This window comes from Macrosteles quadrilineatus, unplaced genomic scaffold (assembly GCF_028750875.1).
Source record: "Macrosteles quadrilineatus isolate MER2022 unplaced genomic scaffold, UCM_ALF_1.0 Scaffold_6__1_contigs__length_79288215, whole genome shotgun sequence".
NCBI lineage: Eukaryota > Metazoa > Arthropoda > Insecta > Hemiptera > Cicadellidae > Macrosteles > Macrosteles quadrilineatus.
In genome coordinates this window covers 25,840,607-25,867,820 of record NW_026542599.1, presented here as the reverse complement: position 1 = coordinate 25,867,820, position 27,214 = coordinate 25,840,607, and the positions used below count along the sequence as shown (strand labels likewise).

Below are 27,214 nucleotides of genomic sequence, written 5' to 3'. Positions count from 1 at the left end.
AAAGACCTAACCTTATTATTCTAATATTCTTGAATTCAGTGATCTAGGCTGTAATCGTAAATGTTAGCAAAGTTTTTAAGTTTTTTTTTCACTAGGAATAGTTTGAAAAATTAACCTACTACTTTAAGTTAGATAATTGGCATAATTTACACCATTCAGAAGTTCTACTTTTCACAAGAACTGCAAAATGGAAGTCAGCAAAAACATACAGGAACTGCAGGTCATACTAAATGAGGCATCAAGTAACTACCAAAGCATATTACTACAGACACATAATCAGGTAGGCCTAAGCTATAATATTAAACCAAACTTCCCTAGCTTAAGTTAGGCTATTTGCACACACACCGATTTTGGACGGTCGGTAATAAGTCGGTCGATATTTTATCGGATCATGGTGCTTGCACACATACCGGATTTTTATCGGTGAAACGATCAGTCTCTGTTGTTGTGTTTGAGGACGAGACGAGATTACTAATATATTATTCTAAGAGATTATATTCTAAGTACAATTAAAATGCATATTATATTATTTTGACCTAACCTATACATGTAATTGTGTCCACTTGGTTCACTAAACGAGTTATTGAGTTATTATTGAATACTTAATCCTAAAAGAGTTGTTGCTATGTAGTTATTGTATTGACACAGGTATTAAGCTCTGTATGATCAAACGTATCTTCTGGATTTATCCAATTAATCGAAGCAGAGAAAAAACGGGAACATTCCACACACTTTTTTAAGAACTAAGGCTTGATAGCAGTAAAATTTTCAACTACCTATTTCAAAATGTCGATAGCATCCTTATCTATTAAGTCACCCATTTAAAACGTTATAAACACGCACTACCAAAACTAATTAAAAATGTCAGAAGAGCAGTGGCTTGAAATGGAGGATGGTGTAGCGAGAACTGCCAGACGGTCGGCAAACAATCGGTGCGTGTGCAAGCTTGTATTTAGCTACGTACGCCACTGCGTCGCCGGCACCGGCGGTATGCAGTGGCAGTGGCCGGCAGCTCATCGGCATTTTACCGGCACCGATCAGCGGTTGGCGTGTGTGCAAGGTCTCGTTCCCGCCTGTGGTTCACTATTGGTAAAATACCGGTCGTCCAAAATCGGCGTGTGTGCAACGAGCCTAATAAGTTGGTCGATATTTTATCGGTTCATGTTGCTTCTTTCCTGCACACATAGGCTATTTGCACACACACCGATTTTGGACGGTCGGTAATAAGTCGGTCGATATTTTATCGGATCATGGTGCTTGCACACATACCGGATTTTTATCGGTGAAACGATCAGTCTCTGTTGTTGTGTTTGAGGACGAGACGAGATTACTAATATATTATTCTAAGAGATTATATTCTAAGTTCAATTAAAATGCATATTATATTATTTTGACCTAACCTATACATGTAATTGTGTCCACTTGGTTCACTAAACGAGTTATTGAGTTATTATTGAATACTTAATCCTAAAAGAGTTGTTGCTATGTAGTTATTGTATTGACACAGGTATTAAGCTCTGTATGATCAAACGTATCTTCTGGATTTATCCAATTAATCGAAGCAGAGAAAAAACGGGAACATTCCACACACTTTTTTAAGAACTAAGGCTTGATAGCAGTAAAATTTTCAACTACCTATTTCAAAATGTCGATAGCATCCTTATCTATTAAGTCACCCATTTAAAACGTTATAAACACGCACTACCAAAACTAATTAAAAATGTCAGAAGAGCAGTGGCTTGAAATGGAGGATGGTGTAGCGAGAACTGCCAGACGGTCGGCAAACAATCGGTGCGTGTGCAAGCTTGTATTTAGCTACGTACGCCACTGCGTCGCCGGCACCGGCGGTATGCAGTGGCAGTGGCCGGCAGCTCATCGGCATTTTACCGGCACCGATCAGCGGTTGGCGTGTGTGCAAGGTCTCGTTCCCGCCTGTGGTTCACTATTGGTAAAATACCGGTCGTCCAAAATCGGCGTGTGTGCAACGAGCCTAATAAGTTGGTCGATATTTTATCGGTTCATGTTGCTTCTTTCCTGCACACATAGGCTATTTGCACACACACCGATTTTGGACGGTCGGTAATAAGTCGGTCGATATTTTATCGGCAAAACGATCAGTCTTTTTTGTTGTAACGAGGACGAGACGAGATTATTGAATACTCATAAAAACTTATTTCAATAGGCCTTGGTATTTTAGATCCAAGTTATCTTTGTCATGCATATGCTACAAGGTTGGAGCAATCCCAGATCTTGTTTTCGTTTCAAAGGAGAGACATAGAACATAACTTAGGCTTAGGAGTAAAAAAACATAACCATGCAAAATCATTTTGATGTTTCAGGCGGGGAAACTAACCAATGCCCCACCAGAAAAACAGGCCATGCTGCAGCACGGGCTGCGCAACACAACGTCTCAGTGGTGGATAGTTGTACTAAACTCTTACCATTAAAATCTTACAAACAGCCAACTTGTTTATTTACCTAAAACATATGGAAATCTCACATGGTAATGCATTTATCAATGAAATCTATCCACTAGTGTGACGTCATGGATCCTGCAGCATGGCCTGTTTTTCCTAGTGGGGCCTTGAACTAACTGAACTGAATAGCAACCTGGGAAACTGAACTAACAAATTTTAGTGTTCTATTGGTGCAAAGACTAAGTTATAGGCCTAATTTAAGTTATGAATTTCAGGCACTATTGCAGAATGCAATACAGACCAAACGTTGGGAAGACTACAAGAAAGATCATGAAGAGTTACGCGATCGATTGTTAAATATGAGAGATAGCTTGTCTCATCCTGTGATGGTGCCTATTGGTAAAAAAGCTTTAATGAGAGGACAGCTGGTCCACACAAACGAGATCCTAGTCTGTTTAGGTGATGGTTGGTTTGCCAAGCAGTCTGCCAAACAAGCCGCTGATATATGCAAACGCAGAATACAAAGTAAGTATTTAGGCTAACTTACATTAATTATTTTTGCTGCATAAAGTAGGCCTAGTTGATCCAAGATCCTATATACGGTAGGTGATTATTTGTGTGTCTATCAACATCATAGGCATTTTGTACGTTTTATTCTTAAGGAAACGGTTCAAACTCTAGTGTTGTTATCTGACATAGCTTAGATCTTTTGTTAGATAGAATCATTTACCCCAATGACAAACAGAATCTGGGTTTAATATTAATCTTGTTTGGAATCAAACCAGTGACCTACAGATTTCAATGTGAGCACTATAAGTAACCAGTTTTTGATAAATATTTATCCATATAACTTAACAATGGTGGTCAAAAGGTTGCCGCTTTAAACATGGGAAAAGCCAGTAGGTTTTTGATGGTTTGAAATTGAGCCAAGCTATCCGAACATCAGGCTTTTTAAAATCTGTTCATGACTAAACATACGCTTTATCTTTAGTCAGTAATAAGGATTCACATATCATCTTGCTCCAGTCTACACTCACCAATCATTCATTTTCAACTTAAGGTTTTTTTTAATAAGCCAACAAATCAAATTAATCCTTTCCTGTAACGTAATCACTCGACGTTTAGAAAGAAATCCATAACTGAAATAAAATCTGAATTTTTAAAATTTGGCCGGTGCTTAAGATGAATTAGATGTTTTAAATCACTTAAATTGCAATTATCAAAGGTTATTGGTTATAAAAGTATCTATTACTGTCTGGATACTTTACAAACATCTATCAATCTTTTGGTACGGTAATTATTATAATTTTTTTACGTTAATAATCAATTAATATAAGTTTGAAACTACTCACTATTTTTTTCATTGATGACTTCATTGCTTTTATAAATATGAGTTAAGCTTAAATATGTGTACATTTTTCCATAGGTTGTGATGAAATGCTTGATAAGTTGAAGAAGGAGGAAGAACTGTTGAATTCACGCAAGACTTTCCCATTTGAGAACGAAGCATTCCGTGGCACCGATCAAACTCAGGAGATCATTGAAGCTTACGATGAAGAAGAAGAGAAGAAATGGAGAGGTAATATTCTTTGTGTGGTTCATTTCACTTTCCTACTATAATACTTTTCAATGAAATGGCGACCATACAAAGTAGGTATTTTAAGCCGAGTATGAATGAAGATGAGTGTATGATGAGTGGCGTGATCTTGTAGTCTTGTTAGTGACTAAGGCCGACTTATTCCTTAGACACAGCTGTTAATTAATAGCCCATACAGCTAATGGCAACTAAGGGACCTACAGTTTATAGTGGAATCCGAACCACATTTTTGCCTTGGTATATACGAATTGGTCTAATTTTTTTTATAGTAGGCCTACTTATGATTCATTTATATACCGTAATCTAATTATGAAATGAGAATAACTAAACTTAGGCCTACGGTACATCAGTCCTTTTATTATGTGTCGTCTTAATGTAAATAAAAACAACGGTAAAAATCACACTTGGTTAAGACTATAACTGGGTAGGCCTAATACATGTTAATTAAAGATGGAGGAAGGATAGGCCTATTTATTTTTTACACACTCCCAGTTTTTGGCCCTTCAAACATTTTAAAAATGCCTACAAATCTGTATATTTAATACACAGTTGTAACACTGTTTTCTCAGTAATTACTGGACCGATCTACAAGATTTATGTCTCAAATTAAAGGGGATAGTGTGTAGATTTGCCGAACTTCCTTAGAATTTACGTTTTTTCCAAGGGCTACGACCTACAGCCCTTTAAAGGTCGAGTCAATACAATTCTTATTGAAGAATATACAGTTTATAAATTATTCGTCAGCTGTTTAATGTTTGTCAGACATTGGTTATTATTTTTATAACCTAACTTTCAGTATGCAATTGTTAAACTTGGAGTTTCTGTTTATAAACATACGGTTTTGATCAAGGAAAGTGTATTTGTTAACTTATTTTTGAAATGTTTTAGTTTTCCTGCAAAGTGATCTGAAGTAAAGTGGTAATTGAGTTTAAGTTTGAGTATGGAATGTGAAATAATACCCATAGTAGGGAATGGAAACTTATTGTTTTGATCAATATAATTTATTCTCTACGGCCACCAGAATAATCATGGGTAATCCGCTTGCAAGTTGTAGATATAATTGCTAATGAGAGGGAAACATACAAACATTTTATAGTAGGTGACGAATCTTACTCAAGATCAGTGTTAGACTTACAGTGGTACCAAACTTTACCTTCTCGAGATGGCGAGTACGCTGGGATACGTGGAACTACAATATATCAGTGATTTTTTTTTCAAGTACACGGGGAAGTTGCTTGAGAAACTGTGACTTACCATTCGGTTCTGGCGAAGAAGTATGTGATTTGATGTTTAATGGCAATGTTGACTCGAGTCATTATAGCGTTATAAATCTTTATAATTAACCCCAGGGTGTGAAAAGTACAAAAAGAAAAGGTAATCATTCACCGGGCGTAAAGAGACATACAGAACGAAAAAAACATGTAGAGAACCATCGAACTAAAGGTAAAGAGCAGTGATGGTGTTAAATGTGCTCTGGAAGTCCCTTCTAAAAAATACCAATTTTTTTGAATTGGGGTCGTTAGATTGGATTTGTCAGTACTGCAAATCTATGAATTTTGAGTCAGAACAGACCAACTGGGATACAAATATTTTTTCCTTATGTTGTCACAAGGGGAAGGTAAAATATCACCTTATCAACATTTTGAGTTTATGGAAAATCTTATAAACAGCGACTATAAAAAAAGTATTAAGGGTCAAAAGAGACAAAAACTATTTGAGTAAAATATAATACAAATCTGCATTTGAAATGGCCAGTTCTAAGTCTCACTTGAATCAACATCTTTCTGGTAGTGGTAGTCTACATAGTTTTAAAATCCACGACTCCTTTTCCATCAAATTGGACCGTTAATACCCTCTAACATTGAACAAAGTATGCCCAACTTTATATATACGACGTAAACACAGCTTTTACTCACAGTATGGGTCAAAGATTTGTGAAATGCGACCGACTGCTGATGAGTGATTTACATGTAGGCTAAGTGACTATCTTTATTCCATACAACAAATGTAATGAAAAAAAACGGACGAATATAGGAATATACTTGAGCAAATTATCTAAATATCATAAATAGCTGCTTATTAGGTTATCAGCATTGCCCAGTTCGTATGCTATTTATTTTTCAAATGAAACTCGAATTAATATAAAACATTCATTTGGTTAAAATAATATATCGGTTTGATTAACATAAAATAGTTTATACAGGCAAACTATCAGTTCTATTTCATGTAAAAAATTAAACAACCCCTAAATAAAATACAAAGATAAACAGTATTTGTTAATTATTATTTCTTTTATTGCTGACAATATTCCCGTGGCGGAGCACGGGCGGTTAACTAGTTTTCTTTAATTTTGTATTGACTTAGGCCTAAGTCTATATCTTGAGCGTAGCTTGTCACAGCAATTCTTGGTGCTGGTAGCCATGCTGCTAACCCACTGGTGCCCAAGTAGTTTGTAGAATTAACCAGCGAGCAGTGTATCCACACAACCAAAACAAAAATCCAGTTTTATCCCGCATGAATTTTCTTGATCCACCCCGAGTGATCCATTTGACGTATCATGTTAAATAACTAGGCCTACTGTTTACACTTGCTATTATATTTGCTAAAGTAATTTTATCAATTAGGATTGGTTTTTATGTAAAAATCTGTATTAAAAAGAAAAACAGATTTCATAGCCAAAAATTCCCTTTCATCCCGCATTCTGTTTCAATCCGCTCGCATAGGTAGTCTAATAATCCCGTTTTCGGGATAAAAATCTCGCGTATGGAAACACTACCTTTGAGCGCTGGTGTCACATACTGACAAGTGTAGCTCTGAGGTCTTCCTACATGTGCGGGTTCTATTCCCATACATGTGTCTACTAATTTGTGGCTTAGGCAGTGGGAGGGCCAAACTTAAATAAATGTCCAGGTTGGTTAGAATTGGCATAAGTAAATAAATGTCCAGGTTGGTTAGAATTGGCATAAGTTATGTGAGATTAGTAGAGATTTAAAACACCGTTTTTATTCTTTCTATGCTACTATAAGTAGGCTAATGTATAAAGGAGGAAAACAATTATTAATTTTAGTGAATTTTCATGTAGGGAATAAGCTATTACCGTAGGTCTCATGACAGATTGAACTGGATAGGCTGTGTCAAAAAAGTTTTATAAACATATTAACAGTTTTGTTAAAATAAATATTCCTTAAAACCCATAAAACGATGTAGCCTAACTATAACAAAATAACATTGATAAAAAAACATTAAATTCAATGGTTTAAGTTATTACAAGTAGTACATAGTTAAATATAAGACAACGGAATATAGTTAGTGCAACTAAAAGACTAAAAATGCTACTCTTGGTACTGTAATATTAGGTAAGTACTGCACTGAAATTGCTTGTGTAGATTATTGACATACTTGTTATTTTTTGTGATTTAATTTGCAGAGAGACACAGACAAAAAGAAAAAGAGTATCGTAAAAAGTTAGCTGAACTAAGACAAGCCCCTAAGCCTAAAATAGAATCAGAGGAAGACCTTTGGCGAAGACTGGACGCCTTGGATATGCAAGAGGAATTGGAGGATGATTTGAATAGGTGAGGAATTAAAACTTCAATTTGATTAGCCAAAATGTTCTTTAATGTCTAAAACAGGAGTCACTATAGTGAACTATTCTATATACTAGCTGGCCCGACAGATTTCGTCCTGTCCTAATGTGGTTTGATGTCAAATGCTCGTTCATTTTCAAGATGAGCTCGTTCGCATGGCTCAATCAGGTCCTGGTTGAAGTTTGTTTGCTACGCTCACTCACCTGCTTTAGGTTGGAGCTCGTTCGCTACGCTAACTCGCCTCCAGGTTGAAGTTTGTTCGCTACGCTCTCTCACATTTTAGTTACAAATTAGCTGTTGTAATAAATTTAAAAAAATAATAGTGCTGCACCTTGTTGGTAATCCTTGTAACTTTAATGCTATTGAACATCATAGAACAGAACCAACTTGTTTAATTGAAACAGCTGTTAAGATTCATTAATTCCTTTTAAATATGAAAAATCATAAGGTTAACACGGGGAACTTCAGAGCCACTGGGGCGGAGCCCAAAAGCCCGATCAGAATAAAAACTACTTATTTTTTCCTATTTAATGCCCAAAGAATTGGTGTACCGAATTTCAGCCTCCTAGGTAAATGGGAAGTGGGAGAATTAGTGATGAGTGAGTGAGTGAGTGAGGGCTTTGCCTTTTAGCGAATTTCCCATATAGGGAATAAGCTATTACCGTAGGTCTCATGGTAAGACCTGGACCCGGGACCGATTTTGTTTTTCGTTTTGAGGTCCCCAGAGGCCAAAAACACCATCCGTTCAAATTCATATATATATTTATATATGTGTCCGTTAGCGCGATAACTCGAGCAAAAATGATCCGATTTTGATGAAATTTGGTATAAACGTGTAAACCTACATTTATTTGAACGAGTTCGCGAACCAGCATGATCGGACTATGGGAACAGGGGTTTATGGGGGGTTTTATGGGGTAAAAATGGGTTTTTCTAATTTTTCACCCTGAAAACATAAAATTTTGCAATTTCTTTCTAAACCATTTTGTAGAGTTCAAAAAAACAAATAATTTAGTATATTGAAGCATTGTTGCATGCCTAACGGTTACGGAAAAATCGCAAAATAATGTAAATTTAAAATTACCATGTTATTCTTATGGAGAGTAAATACAGTGTTGTAGCTTGCTTGTGTATGGACATATATTAATGAAATTTTGAAATTTTGTTTACTTCATACTGAGCTATTAATATTTCAATAAAACCCCCCTATTTTCTTCCCTGTAGCAGCAAACCTAAGTACTCATTAATTGAATGAACGAAGTGAATTCTCATACATGACAAAATGCATCTCATTGCACAACGATAACTCGACAATGACTATGTATATCAACTTGATGTTTTGCACAAAGATTTTATAGTATATTAGCTTGCGTGGGATTGTTTATTGGAGATAATTTTTGCTGAAATAAATAAATATCATTAAATAACCATTTTAATTTTGTCCCATAAGAATAACATTAAGAGCTACCTTTTTCTTCTTTTTTTGTTTACATTTTACGAGCAACAATTTTGTCGATTACTTCAGACACAGAGAACTACTAGCCAATGAACTCTTTTATTCATAGAGTAACAGTTGTACGGTATTCACATTATAACAACTTCTAGAATACTTTAAAAAAATATATAACTGGTAGTGGTTAAAAAATATAATCTAATATAGAAATTTATTGCAATGGAATTTCTAATGAAAGAATAAATTTTTACATGTTTAGAGGTTACGATTGTTTGGTCCGACTACACGACGCTACGGTCGACGAAGCCGTTGACCGTTGAAGGTTTAAGTTACTAATCGTAATCGAATCGATAGTTTCAATCGATATTAGCAATTTAGCATAGCCCAAGCCCAAGCCCAGTTAAGAAATTGTACCCCTTAGGCCTGCTTTTAAGCCAATAATAAAATAATGTATTATTTCAAATTATATCTTCAGCAGGAATTCGTAGTCTGCCTGCACTCTGCAGAGCAGAAGTCAGAATCAGGAAATAACTGCAGTCTGCTAGGAGACAACAGACTTTTACTTTGAAGTTAGTAGTATCGACCGAATCGATGTTTAAAAGAATGCAAATCAGTGACCAGTGTCTTTGTCTTATTAAATCAAATCTCAAGCTACTCAGCCTAAACACTTTAACGAGTATGTTTTATCTGTGGTTTAACCTACAACAATTGACGAATTGACTTTTTCTAGGCTACACCAACGAAACAAGTAAACTTAGTACCTGTAAGTATCTTATATAGTTGTTGACGCGTGTGTCAATGGACGCAAGAACAACAGCAGGAAGGCCATTTTCAGGATTTTGCCTAAGTAGTACCATAGATAAATCATACTCCCTTGTGTTGCTTAGTCTATGGTAGTACCTATTGACACATTTTAATTAGTCTAAGTTGACTATGTGACAACCCAGCTTATAGACACTTCACTAATTAGGCCTATTGAACGGTAATAGGCTAATAAAATGGTAGCCTGCTACTGCTTTGAACAGCTAATTGCCTAGCCTACTTATAATAGCCTAATGCTGTTGAGGCCGAGGGTCAATATAACAAAGTAAGGACTAGGCCTAGGCTAAGATAACCAATAAGTGAAGATCAAGACATTGGAGTTGACATAAGGTTGGGCCCAAATGTCTACATTGATCCCTTAAAACCAAGCCAGTGGAAAAAGGCTGGTGGTGAGACGGACAGGGGAATTTCAAAAATATAAACTCAAGCGAGAAAGTGCTGTGTCATGTGAAGTGTATGTTTCAAGTGTGTCTGTTGACAAAGGCTAAGCTATCTTATGGCATATCAGTGAGTGTTATGTTAAAATCTTTTGCTGGTGTTACTAATGCTGCATTACAAATATAGCCTACTTTCAAGTTAGGCCTAACTTACTTTTGTTTGTCTAACTAACAATCTGATTTTATGCATTATTCACTGACATACAGTAGAGCAAAGGCCTCCCTAGCAAGTAAAAAAACAAAGATAGGTAAGTTAATAGCCTATCTAGGCCTAGAAAGGTAATGTATTTAACGTTCATCTAGCTAAGTTATTAGGTACCTATAGGCTTAGGCCTACGTGTTGTAGTAGGTTACCTACCCTATCTTCAGGGTGCAGTCCCGCAGCCAATTTAGCCTTAGCCTATGATATTTTTCGGATGAAATATTATTGTTCGAACCTAAGCTGCTGTAAACTTAGGCTGCACTTAAGTTTACGTCCTACACTCGCTCGAATGAAAAATATCAATTTACGGTATAGACTGCTCGATATATCGATGATTTCATTTGATTAAGTTTAGTTAGGTTAGGTTAACCTAATTAACCAAACTTGATATAAGTTACCGAATGAAATAATTGATATATCAATCATCGATTCATACATCATCCGATACATTCATCATACATTACCGGCAGGCCTACATAGGCTACATATATCGAATAATCAATATATCGATCAACAATTTCATTCGGTTGTTTGTGCCAACAGATATGGAAGTCTACCCGATTGTTGTGCTCCTACTTATTGTATCATCGGGTTCCATTTTTAGGCGATACCGTAGGCTTAAGATAACTTAGAATTTTGATTGTAAGCAGGGGTGCCCAGAGGGGGGGTACTGTGGTGCGTTTGCGCCACAGGAATTTTTGGGGGGGGGGACTTATTTTGAGATTTTTTGGGGGGGGGATATTTTTTTGCTAGCTGTCATAATGAATGTATAATTTTGTATGAGCAGCCCGAAAAAGTGTTTCTAAGTAGCTCACTATCACCACCAACAACATTTTGCCGTTCGTAATTAAGATAGCTTCTAAGAATTGTAAAAACGGACCTTTCCAGACAATCCTTAATATACCAGTGTCGAATGTTACTTGCTACATATGTTTTGGTGGTTCTTTAACTCCACCATCGTCAGGATTTAAAAAAGATCCACTTTTGGAGGTGTCGTCAGAATACGACAAACATTTAATACAAAACACGAAACGATTACAGATAGGCCTGTCAATTCCTCCATTGCCGTCGGCAGGACTGGAAGTAAGTAAAGTAAACTGAATCAGGTTCAGGTTATGACAGACCGAACCGACTTGGTCTCTGGATTGTCGTCTGCGTTTTCAACAGCTGATATTGGACTATTGTAGTGACTGAGAAGAGTATTGAAAATATAATGGGATTCATAATTATAATGTGCTGTCAATAGTTTTATGTATATTTCAAACTCCTCAAAGTATTTAATAAATTTCCTTTTCTGCAGTAATGTAGAATGTCGAGACCATCCAGCATATAAATTGGTTATTATTGTCAATAATGTTGAATGGAAAAATCAATTATGAATCCCATTATATTTTCAACACTCTCCTCCGTCAATAGAATTAGTCCAATTTCAGCTTTTGATAACACGAACACCAATCCAGAGACCACGTCTTTCCGTCATTACCTGATTCAGTTTACTTCTAGTCCTGCCCGCGGCAATATATACACGCATGAATTGATAGGCCTATCTGTTATCGTTTCGTGTTTTGTGTACAAACGGATTGTCTGACAAGATGCGTTTCTACTATTATTAGTCATAAAAGGCAATCCTGGGGCTATCAAAATGAATTATAAGATTACTTCGTCACAAAAACCTTTTGTACTGGTGGCAATTATTAAGAGATACTGTGGGTATTTTGCCCGGCGATTTTTGTAGAAGGCAGCCTGGGAGTGGTGAGCAACAAGTCTGTCTTATTTCGTGACTCTGCCTATAATTTTGAAACAATATACTTTTGCCAAAGTATTATTAATGCACTTAAAGCTGTTTGAATTCTTAAGCCCTGTAAAAATTTACGCCACCTAATATATTGTACAGTACTGTGTTGGAGTAGAGTAATTCACCGAGTAGGCCTATATTGTTGTACGTTTTGAAGACGTTGTCTATTGCAATTGCAATACTGAGCACACATATTGGCTGACAATACAGATTCTGAATTGTAAATTAAAAAACTTCTAATTCGTCCATTAGTTAGATTTATATTGATGTATTAAATGACGTTTCATATTAAACATTTAATTTTGATTATCAGCAAGTTTGTTTTTCGTACCTCAAGTTTACTAAATACTTTAAATGCTTGTTTTATGAGGTAAAGGGAAAATTGTCAGATAAATTGGTGAGGGGAGGGTAGGTTTAAATAGACGGCAGCATAAATTGGGGGGGGGACTACTCCTTTGGTTTGGGGGGGGGATTGCGCCTCTGGGTTTGGGGGGGATGGGCACCTCTGATTGTAAGATATGTTTTTTAATATGAACATTTGGCTGCACTTAACTTTAGGTCCTACACTCATTCGACTAACCAAATTACCGATATATCGAATGAAACAATCGATTAATCAATATGTCGATCGATATTTTCATTCGATTGAGTGTAGGACCTAAAGTAAAGTGCAGCCGAACATTTTACATAAGCCTTGGATCTTTTGGTACTTTCCTGTTTTTAAAGGGAACATTTATTAATATCAATGATTTTCTCGATTCTTATCAGTATTTTTGTTTTCCTTTACAATTAATTACAAATTGACAACTGATCTTGTTTAGGCTAAAATATAGTCTATTATATGGATTAAGAAACTAAACTGTTCTATAAGCTAACCTAACATAACCAACCAGTCCGTTTCATAACAGAAAAGGCAGGTAGAGAATATTAAACAGAATTTTTAAATGTTACAGCGAGATGGTTAGTTTGGTACTTTCCTGTTAAAGGGAACATTCATTATTATCAATGATTTGTTTCTCGATATATCGATATTAACAAATTGAAACATCAGCTAACAACTACGACAAATATTGTTCAGTATCAACAAACAATAATGAAATGAAACTGTTCTAAAAAAATAACCTAACATAACTAACCAAACTTGCTGTGTAACGTGTAACATTTAAAAACTCAGTGCTAAACTTGCCTTTTCTGTTATCAAACAGAATTTTTAAATCGTACAGCAAGTTTGGTTGGTTATGTTAGGTTAGCTTAGAACAGTTCCATTTCTTAATCCATATAATGGACTATTTTAACCTAAACAAGATCAGTTGTCAATTTGTTGTTGTTGTTTTGGATAGAAAATCAAAAATATCGATATATCGAGAGAAAAAAATCATCGATAATAATGAATGTTCCCTTTAACAGGAAAGTACTGTTAGTTTTGTTAGGTTAGTTTAGAACAGTTTCATTTAAATATTTTTTTAAAACTTACCAGCTGCACTTTACTTTAGGTCCTACACTCATTCGAATGAAAATATCGATCGATATCTTGTTTCATTCGATATATCGTTTGGTTAGTTAGGTTAGGTTAACCTTACCTAACTAACCAAACGATATATCGAATGAAACAATCGAATAATCGATATTTTCATTCGAATGAGTGTAGGACCTAAAGTAAAGTGCAGCCAAATTACCTCCTTTCTTGATACTGAACTAGCCTATATTTATTTATCGTAGTTGTCAGCTGATATGTTTCAATTTGTTAATATTGATATATCAACATAAAAATCATCGATAATAATGAATGTTCCCTTTAACAGGAAGGTACCGATCTTTTTAAGAAGAATATTTTACACAGTGCTGCGGCAGTTAGGATGCGTAAGATTAGTTTATTTTAGTTTATGACAGGCCCAACTTAATAACAAGTAAGATAAGTTAGGCTAGCTTAACATTTCTAAAAAAAGACGTTCCGTTGGTTTATTCTGTATAAGTTAGTCTGTTACCGATCGTCAAATACAGTTGACACCAAACTTTAGTCATTACCCTAACCTAAAGGCCAGATTTCCCTTTTGGACCAAGCTTATTGAATTAAAACTAATCCACAGACCAAACCTATTTAAGTTATTTGTTTTTCTAAACAAGTAGGGTTGAAATAACTCACACAGAGAATACGCATCCGGTAACCGGACATGGATTAGGCATTCGGCAGTGACGTCACCGGGTTGTGGGGGCCCAGAACGCAATTACCTCAACGATACGATGTTTAGCCATCGGTGTTTGTGGTGTAGTAGTCCAGGAGCTGAGGGGGGTTGAGCATGCATGAAAGTAGTACGCAATGTTATTGCTGATTATTGTAATATGGACTGTGGTGATCAAAATTACGTATGTCGCCTATTTCAAAAGTGGTCGATAAGGTGGGGGGGAGGGGGCAAACATGGCGGTTTGCGCTATGCGTTAAAACGCTGATAGTTCGAAAACGGTAAAAGATAGAACATCGGTTAAAACGTCGTTGTAATCCTAAACATGTGGACAACAATAATGGTCATTGAGTCCGAGGTCGTATCTCTATAAATAAACAAGTTATTGTATAAAATATGTAAAAATGGACTTTTCGTGTAGATTTTTTACCGAAAGTAGAATTAATTTGTGAGTGTCGCAAAGAAGTAATATCAAATATCTTTGCTGATAGTTGTAATATGGACTGTGGTGATACAAAATACGAATGTCGCCTACTTTTCAGGTGGTCGAGAACTTGGGGGAGGGGGGCAAAGATGGCGGAACGCGCTATACATCGAAATGACTGTAGCTCGAGAACGGTACGAGATAGGACATCGGTTAAAACGTAGTTTTAATCCAAAAAATATTACCAATAGAAAAGGTCATTGGGTAAAAAGTCGTATCTTAACTAATAAAAAAGTTATAACAATAATAAGTTTAACAAAATCTACATCGTACAGCTATTTTTTTCGAAAATCGTATGGATTGTTGATAAATAATAGGTTAGGTTAGGTTATGACAGTAACTACCGCATGCCTAATCCACGTCCCATGCCAGACCGGACGCATATCTTCTGCGAATAACTTAATATTTGTTTTTATGAAATAGGAAAACAAAATTAAATTGGGTAGACTTTCATAAGTGGGGCTAAATACAATCAAATAAGTTAAATATAGGCCTACCTATATTGATCGATAGCCTAGGTATATAGATTATTTCATTCGATATATCAAGTTTGGTTGGTTGGGTTTGGTTAGTTAGGTATAAAGTATGTTAAAGAGAACATTCATTATTATCGATGATTTCTTTTTGATAGCCTATATTGATATTGTTGTTTTACTTCATGATCCGTATTCCTTCTGATTTATTACCTTTAAACGCATTTAAATTAGCCTACCAGTACCACAAATTAAAAACTAACTTAATTTATAGGCAAAAATAAATTCCTTAATATTCCTAATCCTATATAGGCCTATTGAATTAGGAAAGACCTATTCTAAACTAACCTAACATAACTAACCAAACTTGCTGTAGGGCCTAGGTTAAGTAACCGGTTCCGAAGTTTTGTTTGAAAACAGAAGATGCATAAAGGGAATAGGCTATCAAACGGAATTTTGAAATGTTAGGCCTATAGCAAGTTTGGTTGTTTAGGTTAGTTTAGAACAGTTTCATTTGTATATAGGCTAAAATATTTTTAAATTTTTAGTTGATACTGATCAATATTTATTATTTATTCATCCTTATCGAAGTTGTCAGCTGATATGTTTCAATTCTTCTTATTATCAATATATCAGATAGAAAAATTCAATACCTAGGCCTATAGGCCTATATCGAAAAGAAATCATCGATTATAATGAATGTTCACTTAAACAGGAAAGTACCTGTCAATCTTTATCCATAATATAAAACACAAAAATATTATAATAAACACACACTAACTATTTTGAAAAGGACTGGGTCAACTAACGCATTGAGACCTAATCGAGATGTAAAAAAAAATCAACCACATGGAAACCACAGCAACAGAATATTTAGGCATTATTCCATTCCTTATTCCACTATAACATTAGACCTAAGTACAACTAACAACTAAGTCGATAAAATAAACTGTACATTTGTCACAAACCATAAAGTGTAAGTTACGCTTTTTGACATCAACAAAATACTTGACGTCGGTCCAGTGAGTCCAGACCCATTGTCAACTATAGTTGACGCTGGTCCTTGACAAAAACCCTAAGGCACGTGGTGCACGTGGTTGCTGCACTGAGGCAGCCATTGCGTTTCTATAAGAACATTTACTCAACTGGATGCTTTTATGCACTGCAGTTGCTCTATAGTTGCGGTTTGCATGTCCAGTGTGGGGGACATAGTACACGCAGTTTTTTTTCGGCTTTAGGTACATTTGGTCTTTTGGTAGCCTTTAAATGCACTGTGGTGCAACAACTGTCACTGCTACCAGTGATATGCTCCCAAACCGCATGCGAGTTTTGCAGACGTGGGGTTTTCGTGGCGCGGTACTATCCTCAGTGCCTAAAAGGGGCCTTACGTCATCCATAGTTCACTGCTATGTGGTGAAGGAATTTTTTTAACATAGGCCCTATCTGTAATGTGTGTGATAAAGAGATAGATTTACAAAGACGTAACTTGTTTTTTTTTACAAGTTTTAAAATGGTAAAATTCAGTTAAATAATTACTTTTTATATTATTTGATTGTTACAGCGTACAGTACTGTAAAAGGGTGACACACAGTCCTTTTAGCGAATTTCCATCTAGGGGAAGTAGCTATTACCGTAGGTTTCATGGTAAGACCTAGGCCCGGGACCAATTTACTTTTTCATTTCCGTGTCCCTAGAGGCCAAAAACACTATTTGTTCAAATTTTTATATACAGACTGTCCCAAAAGTCCCGGAACGGTTTAAAATTTTCTAAACGACAGATAAATCAATAAGACTAGAGGACCCATGCTGCTCCGCAGCGTTAAAATAAATATAATAGGCTATCCAAGAAATAATAGTATTTATAATTTTTTTAAGTATTACAGTAGGTTTCTTGATCTTAACTGATTCAAACGATCAATAACTCAAATTAAAGCCTAAGTTTAAATTTACCAATTTTTTTAGTCTAAGACATATAAAAGACATAAACAATACTGGAGCTATTGATTTTTAATCATCGAAAAACATTATGAAAAATTATTGTTATGTTGGTTGTTTTCTCCTTGCAATTGCTTGAAACTCGTCCGATTTGAATAACAAATAGCTTAAATGAAAGCCAATTATTTGGTATTTCACCTAAAGGTTCTTTGACCAAAATATATAGGATTATATTATTATAACTGGTCAAATCCTATACTCTAATACGAGCAATGTTTGCTTTATGTAGGCTATGTATGTATGCTTGCTTGCTTGCAGAAAGATCTCGAAAACGGCTCCGACGATTTTTTTCAAATGTTGTAGATAGTTTTTTTTTGGCCTAAAAACGAGTTTACTGCAGTTAGAACTGCCAACAAAAATCTAACTACGTAGAAAAATAAAACTAAAAGTCACATATTTTTAACATTAGTCTTATGGGTTGCTAAGTAACCATGTTGGTTGAATTAAATAACAAGGAAAAAGTAAACAAAAGACTTGTAAGCTGTAACACATGTGTTCATAAAGGCAACTACCCACAGTATACTAGAAACTACAAAATACAGTACAAAAGCAAAAAAACATCACTTGTTACTATTGAGCAATGATTATACTGAAGCTTACTCGACACATTGTAGTAAAGACTAACTTAGCAGTGCGGAGTGTGGGATCTGTTATGACAATTAGATTTAGGTAGATTTCCCATCCTTATGGAACAGCTGAAGCAAATTTTATTGTTAGTTCTGTCCGGTTTCCTGTAGATGTCGTGCTTTGTTTACAATTTGTTTCTTGTTATTTCAGTAATTTAAAACCTCGTTTAACCAAATAATACTATTCAAAAACGATAACTCGTTCACTACCAAACAGTGAGACACAAATAATGAGAAACTAACCCCAAAAATAATAGAAACAAATTGTAAACAAAACACGACATCTACAGAAAACCAGACAGAACTAACAATAAAAGTGGCTACAGCTGTTCCATAAGGATGGTAAGGTATCTGCAATCCTAAAATGCTATGGGAAGGTAAGGAAACAGGTCCGCGACGTAGGAAGTGGTGAAGGAAGTAGTCAATGCGAGCTATCCTGAGTGCGGGAACTGTTTATCACGATTAGATTAAAGTATCTGCAATTCTAAAATCCTATGGGAAGGTAAGGAAACAGGTCCGTGATGTAGGAAGTGGTAAAGGAAATAGTAAAGGTGAGAGGTCCGGAGTGTGGGAAATGTTTATGACGATTAGATTAAGGTATATACAATCCTAAAATGCTATGGGAAGGGAGGGAAACAGAGGTCCGCGACGTAGGAAGTGGTGAAGGAAGTAGTAAAGGCGAGTAGTCCGGAGTGTGGTAACTGTTTATGACGATTAGATTAAGGTATCTACAATCTTAAAATGCTATAATCTTTAGATGGAAGGGAGGGAAACAGGTCATAGACGTAGGAAGTGGTGAAAGAAGTAGTCAAGGCGAGCAGTCCAGAGTGTGGGAACTATTTACGAGGATTAGATTAAGGTATCTGCAATCTTGAAATGCAATGGGAAGGGAGGGAAACAGGTCCGCGACGTAGGAAGCGGTGAAAGAAGTAGTCAAGGCGAGCAGTCCGGAGTGTGGGAACTGTTTATGAGGATTAGATTAAGGTATCTGCAATCTTAAAGTGCAATGGGAAGGGAGGGTAACAGGTCCATGGCGTAGGAAGAAGTGAAGGAAGTAGTAAAGGCGAGCAGTGTGGAGTCTGGGAACTGGAAACCAATTAATTGTAACAGTTAGATTTAGGTATCTGAAATTAAAATACTGAAATGCTATGGGAAGGCATGGAAACATGTCCAAGTCATAGAAAATGGTGAAAGAAGTAGTAAATGCTGGCAGTGCGGAGTGTGGGTTATGTCTGTGGAAATTAGATTAATGTATTTATAATACTAAAATGCTATGGAAAAAGATGAAAAAAAGGTCCACGGCGTAGGAAGTAGTAAAGTTTAGCATCGCAGAGTGTGGGAACCGTTTGTGGCAGTTAGATTAATGTATCTCTTATACTTAAATGGTATGAGAAGGGAAGGAAACAGGTCCGAGACGTAGGAAATGGTGAAGGAAGTAGTAAAGGCTGGCATCGCAGAGTGGGGGAATGATTTTCCTCGAGCAAAGCTTGGTCCCCAGGTACTACATCTTAAATTGAAGTAAGAATTTGAAAATTAATCTCATTATGTTTTTTGGTCGAGTAATACAGTAGGTAAATATATGCCGGCGCTTGATGTGAAATCTTTGCGTGCACGCCTTCAATTTGAGATCTCTATCATGAAAATCGGCCGGGTAAAAGAGCCAAACAAACTTGGAAAAGAAAAACCAAATCTCCCATAAGAAACACATGGAGAGAAAATTTAGTTTACGTATAAACCGAGTGAGACTATAGATAATTATATGCCGATGCTTCATGGAAAATCTGTGCGTGCATACCTTCAATTTGAGAACTCAATCATGAAAATCGGTCAGGTAGAAGAGCTAAACGAACTCGGCAAAGAGAAACCAAATTTAACTCCCATAAGGAATATACATTTAACTAGAGCAAATTTCGTTTACGTATAAACCGAGTTGAACTAAAGATAATTATATGCCAATGCTTGATGGCAAATCTGTGCGTGTATATCTTCAATTTGAGACCTCAATCATGAAAATCTATCGGGTACAAGAGCTAAACGAACTTGGCAAAGAGAAACTAAATTTAACTCCCATAAGAAATACATAACTAGAGCAAATTTCGTTTACGCATAAACCGAGTTGAACTAAAGATAATTATATGCCAATGCTTGATAGCAAATCTGTGCGTGTATATCTTCAATTTGAGAACTCAATCATGAAAATCGGTCGGGTAGAAGAGCTAAACGAACTCGGCAAAGAGAAACCAAATTTAACTCCCATAAGAAATACATGGGGAGCAAATTTCGTTTACATATATACCGATTTGGATTATGGTTAAATATATATATTTATGAATACCGATGCTTGATGCAAATCTGTGCGTGCATACCTTCAATTCGAGACCTCAATCATGAAAATCGGTCAGGTAGAAGATCCAAACGAACTCGGAAAAGAAAAACCAAATTTAACTCCCATAAGAAATACATGGGGAGCAAATGTTGTTTACGTATAAACCGAGTAAGACTATAGATAATTATATGCCGATGCCTGATGGTAAATCTGTGCGTGCATACTAATTTAAGACCTCAATCATGAAAATCGGTCGGGTAGAAGAACCAAGCAAACTCGGAAAAGAAAAACAAAATTTTTTTAATATGTAAGATTTGGTACATCAACACCACACCTAAAAATCTACTTTTTAAAGGAACTTTAAATTTTCTGTCATATCATGGGCACGTCCCGCAAGGAGTCTGAAGGAAATCTTAAATAGAAGCATAGGTTGCATACATGCACATCAAATTAAAGGTCTTTACTAGCAGAATAGAATTTTGGTCCGATTTCGATAAAATTTGGTTTGAAGGTGTAGTGCGGGATAAACTTGAATGAATTTGCAAACCAGCATGATTTGACCATGAGATCGAGGTTTAACTGGGGATTTTATGGAGTAAAAATAGGTTTTTCCATTTTTACCCTTAAAACACTAAATTAACCAATTTTTCTCCAGACCTTTTGAAAGAGCCTAAAAAAATAATTTAGTATACAGTATCAAAGTGTTTTTGTACGGTTATTGGTTACGGAGAAAATTAAAAATATTTTTCATTTAAAACTCCGAATGTTATTCTTATGGGGAATATTGTAAAGTGTTGTAGTTGGCTTGTTTGTGGATATATTTTGATCAAACTTGTCAGATTTATTTATTTTATACTAAGCTCAGTATGTAAGTAATTATTGAAGACAAAATATAGTACCTACCTCTTGATTGTATGTACAGTCGGTCTAATTAATTATCTGTTACAATATTCTGTATAAACTATTACATAGACAATAAAACAAATTGAAATATATATCATGTTATTTTTTACCTCACATTCAATTTCCATTACACTGTATTTATTGCTACTGTATGTATACTACCTATACAGTACAGGCTACTAAAGCTAGCAAAAACCCTATTCAGAAAATTCTTTAGTCAGGATTAATTAATTATTCTTTTTAATTTTGAAAAGGATTTCTTCTGGTGTCATGGTCCCTACACTTCAAGATATAACTTACTTAAATAGTAGATTTTTCTTACATGCATTTTACATAATCATCATTTTGTGCCATCAAACAATTGATGATAATTCTGAAGTAGGCTACCTACTCAAATTAATATTTACAACAGACCTAGGGTGCTCATGCATTAATTACTAGATCTGTTAAGCTTTTGTGTAAACATTACAGCATTAATATTCATTCTAATAGGGCTACTACACAAATTACATCTGTTTTCAATTTTGTGATTTGTAATTTTTATGGTTGATGTAGAAGATAGTCTTTCTGTTATTGTCTGAAAGTTTTATTGTAATAAAAAATATCAAAGAATTGTAAGGTTTTTTCATAGCTTGACTACTTTATAGTAAGTTACTAAGATGCAGAATTGAGAAATTTCCTTTTTACAGTAATACATTGAAATATGTTATTTGTTCATGTATCAGTTTACATGTGCATCATAGAATCCTTTAGGTTTAAAAAATATGTTCATAATAATACTTAATTTGAAGAAGTGAAACTCAGACCATGATTTTTAATCATACTTTCTGTCACATGATAGTACTGCATTGTGAACTAAAGTTTAAAGTTTCCCTACCTTTTAACTGTTGTCCATTTGTTATCATGATAAAGCAAATTCCCTCATTTTTGGTCCTTCCTCAATTTCCCAAAGTACAGTCGAGACCCCTTTTAGTGAAAATTAATAATTTGATCTAACTTAGGGCTTTAGCAAAATCAAACTGCTTGCTGGCAACTGATTATGTAAAAAGAATAGAATTAATAGGTACCATTAAGAAGGATTATTTGTATGCATGGAATTGTCTTCGTTCATTCTCATACGCGACTTCAGAGCGTACTCCTAGTATTAATGATGTTTAAATAGGAAATAAATCTGACAATTTTAAGGGAACAATTTAGTGGAATTCCAGCTGTGTATATGGAAATTCGCTTAGTCTGCAGGTTTGCTGCGGCGGGGGTATTATAAGTATAGATTGTCTGGTGCATCAGCTGTTTCGTGTCAAAATAATGAATGTCAAAGATTTGTGATTTTAAAAAAATGTTACAGTACAGTTTTGTAAATCATGGTAACTTATTCTCAACTAAATTTTACTATTCCCAGCATTAAAATAAAGTAGTATGATCCATTATTAGTACACTTTAAGGTACCCAAAACATGATTTAACTTTACTATACATTATCAGTCATAATAAACACCAATTTCTTATGTAGTAGACTTTGACTATTTTCAACTAAAAACATATGTTTTTATAAATAAAAATTATCTCCCATGTTATCCTTATGGAGAAAAAACTGACTTAAAGGGCCTCTGACGACCTTGCCAACAACTTTATCAAAAATCTAAAACTACACGTTTTAACCTTTATTTTGAGACCCCAAACGTCAAAATCGGGCGAATAATAACGGAGGAGTTTGATTAACAAAAAACGGCTTAGCCTATTATATATATGGAAGATAGAAGATAGAAGAGAAGATTATTTTGAGTCCTTGTCTTCAAGCTATTTTTTAGTTTAGTGACAAAATCCAATTAAAATTGAATCTTATCAGGCGTAAGAGTAGACTGAAAGACAAATAGCTGGATTTCAGAAACCCAATATTTCATTGTTCTCACAAAAACACAATTGAATATGAAATGGTTGTGAAATCTCATAATTTATTTGGAGGGCTGAACAGAAGTCTTCCTACAGGTTTTAACTGGTTTTGACGCATTTGGTGCAATTTAAAGCAGCTCATTCTCAAGTTTTACATACCTTAGGCCCAATTCACACCGAACGGACGTCGGGCGGAGACGTGGCACGGACGAGGCACAGATGTGGCAGTGACGTGGCGTGTTCAATGCACACCGAAGAGACGGTACAGTGGCGAGACAACCTGTATGTAGACTAGACGCTTTGGTTTTTGCTAATTTCTATTAATGTTAATGGTGTTAGTTAATTTCTTTCAACTTAATTAGTACAAACAAGGGAATTGTTCTACTTCCTCACAAAATTTGATATTAAATTCAATGTCATCTCACATATTGAAGAAACAACTCACAATCTACACACAAAAACAACTCTACACAACAAGGTTGGTAAGTACAAGCACACTATACACAAGAAGTTTGGTAAGTATAGTACAATATTTGCAGTCCGAACAACGGGCGCGCTACGGACATGCCACTTCCGATACGCCACGAGGGACGCTGAAGCGACGTGGCGGTGGCGAGAGGGCGGCCGCCCGCGCCACGTCACTTGTGTGTGCATTGACCAATTTGTTTACATGGGGAGGCGAGGAAAGGACATATGTCCTCGCCACGTCCGTGCCACGTCTCCGCCCGACGTCCGTTCGGTGTGAATTGGGCCTTAAAATGAGTTAAATGTTTTGTAAAGGGCTTCGCCCCTGTGGCTCTCAAATTTGATGGACATTTGTCGGTGTGCATTTGTCGTTCCCTTAAACTGCTGTTTTTGTACTTAAACGCTTAGTAGGAAAACAATTTAAATATTCAACCCTCCCAATTTCCACTTAAAAATTAATTTACAGAATTATATGTTTTGGTCTGCATCCAGTCCTTACATTTTTGAAATCTTTGGAGTGGCAATTTTTTTTAAATGATCAGGATCTAAGCTTAAGCTTTAACATTTTGGTCCAATTCATATTGAGGTGATCTTCAAATAGTGTTATGTTAATCTATGGCTTGTAAGCTTAATTAAGTTCTTATGTCTAGTGTTGTAGGCCTACATATGGTTTGTGTGACCGTCCCTGAAAATGGGCAAGTCTTTGAGTACCCAAAATACTGCTTCTAAAATATACAGATCGTAAAATTTTAAAACTTGAAAAGACTGTTTTATATGGACTTCTTCAGGGTACTTTAGCTATAAGTCGTAGTGCCTTCTTTCCATTAATCTGATGAAATGAAAAGTTAATATTCAAGAAAAGAAAAATTTGAACAATTCCATCATTTTTAGAACTGAAATAAAAACTAAATCTAACCGGTCTGTCAACCCTGTAGAAAACTGGCAACATCGCAGGTTCAACAGTTTGGGGAAACCTACGCCCCAGTCTGTCCCCACCCCTGACACTGTCAGTCAAACTGCTCAAGATGTGATAGAAGTAAGCATCTTATAAGTTAAATACTAGGGACAGTTTAAGTATGTTGCACTTGATCATGTAAAAATTTGGCTTTATGAGCTAAGGAAACTAAAAGCTTTCTTTGTATAACAGGATGAATGAAGATATGGAGGAAGAAGAAGAAGATACAGAAAGCGATTCTGAAGAAGATGTCGACTCAGACGACGACACATGTGAATTAGAAGAAAAAAGTGAAAAAAATTGTTTACAAAGAAGAGTTTCATTTAAAGAAGAAAAGGACAGTTGTGAAAATGAACCAAGGAGTGAAAATGATGAAATTGCGATAAGAATAGTTTTCAAACATAGCGAAACAAGTGTACCAGTTCCTTCGATAAGTAGTGAAATAATGAGCCCCTCGGACATTTATACTCAATATTTAAAACAGAAAGCACCAAAGTCAATTTTGAAACCTTCCCCTGTTGTTAATAACCCACCTGATGATTTCATCAAGGACAATTCTCAAACTAATTTGACTTTTGATCAAATAGAAGATCAGCATCCCGTTTTGCATGAGGAGCCAGCTGTAAAGGTAAGTTTTTATCTGCTTGAGTTCCATCATTCATGGTCAACCACTTTAGACCACCACTTTAGGTTAAAGATTGTTAACATTCTTACTAAATGGATAGGGATCATGCAATAGCGAAAACCTGATCTACCAACTACAATGCAAACTCTGTCAAGCTCAATATATAGGCCTAACCACCCAAACTCTTATCTTAGGAAAAGGATGAATGGACATAGACAGGATGTTAAAACAAACAAATACAAACCCATTGCAATACATGCAGCAAACCACAACTTAGACTTTGATACATGTTTCACCACAAAAGCCATAAAATCCCTCCCCAAAGACCAATGTAACAGCTCCCTACTCAGAAGGTGGGAACTAGCCTACCAATACATCACTGATTCCAGAAACCCTCCTAACCTTAACATCAGATAATTCACCCAACCCTTCCCTCAGCTAGCTTCATTTTTATAAAAGTCAACCACCATATGTATATATAGGAGTGTATGTGTATATAGATGTACATAACAACAGGAATTTTCATTTAATTTTAAACAACAGTTGGCAACACTTTTGTGGAACTTGTGAATTTGAACTGTAACTGCCAGTTTTCTTTCTTCTCCCTTCTGATGAAGTCCCTAACTGGGACGAAATATTAAGTTTTTCTGTGTTGTGTCATGTGTTTTATGTGTAATCAAGGCTAATCTGGACTCTATCTACCAGGTAAGCTAGCTGATCCCTATCCTTGTACATAATAATCCTAATCAGCCAATTGGCCTTTCCTTAACTCCTATTCTTACTAAATGGTTTCATTCTTAATAAATGGTACCTTATTGGAAAACTGACACAAAGGCCTACTTTCCCCCAATAGGCACATTTTAAATTGTTGCGGACAAACGGAGGGAGTAACTTATGGATTTTTATGGGATAAATTACAAAAATTCTGATAAATTTTCAACTCTTATTTCTACAGTGTTGGGGGTTAAGCCACTTTGATCAGGGTTAAAATGACAATATCACACTATATCTTTTATCAAAACTTAAAGCCATTAATAAGAAAATCACCATACATGCCAAATATTTCATATCTTTTCTAAGGTTTCTCCAGCCTAACACTAGGAAGGTTAATTCTATAATAAAATGGGCATTGTTTTGATGTACCTTTACTGTAGTTAGAAACATTTCAATTCTTAAAACTTATCAACAATAAATTAAAGTACGATGGCAAAGCCTATTTCATTGTAGTAGTATGATGAATAGGCCCAATAAAGACTGTAACAGCTGATCTTTTGTGATTGTAGGCAGTCAGCGATCAGGTGGTGGAGAGAACAGCTGAAGTCGCAGACATTCCTCAAGTCCAGAGGCCTGTTAGTAAATTCAAAGCTGCAAGAATGTCATCTAAAAGATAGCCTAGTATGTATTACCATAATAAATTTATATTTTTTAAATTTAATTTTTGGTTTATTTATCCTGTATTTCTCATTAGTTTCCCACTATTTATAGTTGAAATATGTATATTCAATTTCAATATAATCAATTTCTTTGGTCTCAACTTAATGCATAGCATTTCATTCGACAGCCATTGGCGCTGAACAATTTGATGGTTTCTGTCTCTGGTTAAAATCCTACGTCTTAAGTCAATGACAAAGTTAAAACCATACTATAGGCCGCAGTACCCTCTTTACAGCCAGACTTTTTTTAACTACGGTACCTTATCAATTTTTTGGTTGTTTTTTTTTTAAACGCGGTTTTGTGCGCTTGTGGGATTGACTGCAAGTGGTAGGCCTACTTGACTTGAAACCAAATTGGAATGTCCAAAAGGAATATTCATTAGGTATTGGTATTAATGTTTGTAATTGGTGATGCTGAAACTTGTTGGTTTTTGCAACTAGACAATTTTTGTAATGTGAAATTTAAAAATCCAAAATGTGCTCACAAATAAGAAGAACATTTATTCTAATAGTAAATTGTAACATTTATTGCAAAATAATAAAGGGTATG

At 35.5% G+C, this 27,214-nt stretch overlaps 1 protein-coding gene across 1 annotated transcript; it reads left to right on the top strand.

The window, feature by feature from the left end:
• On the top strand, positions 1–26,666 carry LOC128996824 (unconventional prefoldin RPB5 interactor-like protein). Its single transcript, XM_054422310.1, has 6 exons — positions 1–280; positions 2,693–2,942; positions 3,844–3,996; positions 7,442–7,589; positions 24,799–25,234; positions 26,515–26,666. The coding sequence occupies exons 1-6, from the start codon at positions 188–190 to the stop codon at positions 26,620–26,622; spliced, it is 1,188 nt and encodes a 395-aa protein (XP_054278285.1). The 5' UTR covers positions 1–187; the 3' UTR covers positions 26,623–26,666.
• The last annotated feature ends 548 nt before the right edge of the window (positions 26,667–27,214 follow it).

Excerpts from the sequence above, each read along its gene's own strand:
- LOC128996824 (XM_054422310.1), top strand. The coding sequence starts at position 188 with ATGGAAGTCAGCAAAAACATACAGGAACTGCAGGTCATACTAAATGAG. Across the intron at positions 2,943-3,843 it reads ATGCAAACGCAGAATACAAA|GTTGTGATGAAATGCTTGAT; the intron begins GTAAGTATTTAG and ends ATTTTTCCATAG. Across the intron at positions 25,235-26,514 it reads ATGAGGAGCCAGCTGTAAAG|GCAGTCAGCGATCAGGTGGT; the intron begins GTAAGTTTTTAT and ends TTGTGATTGTAG.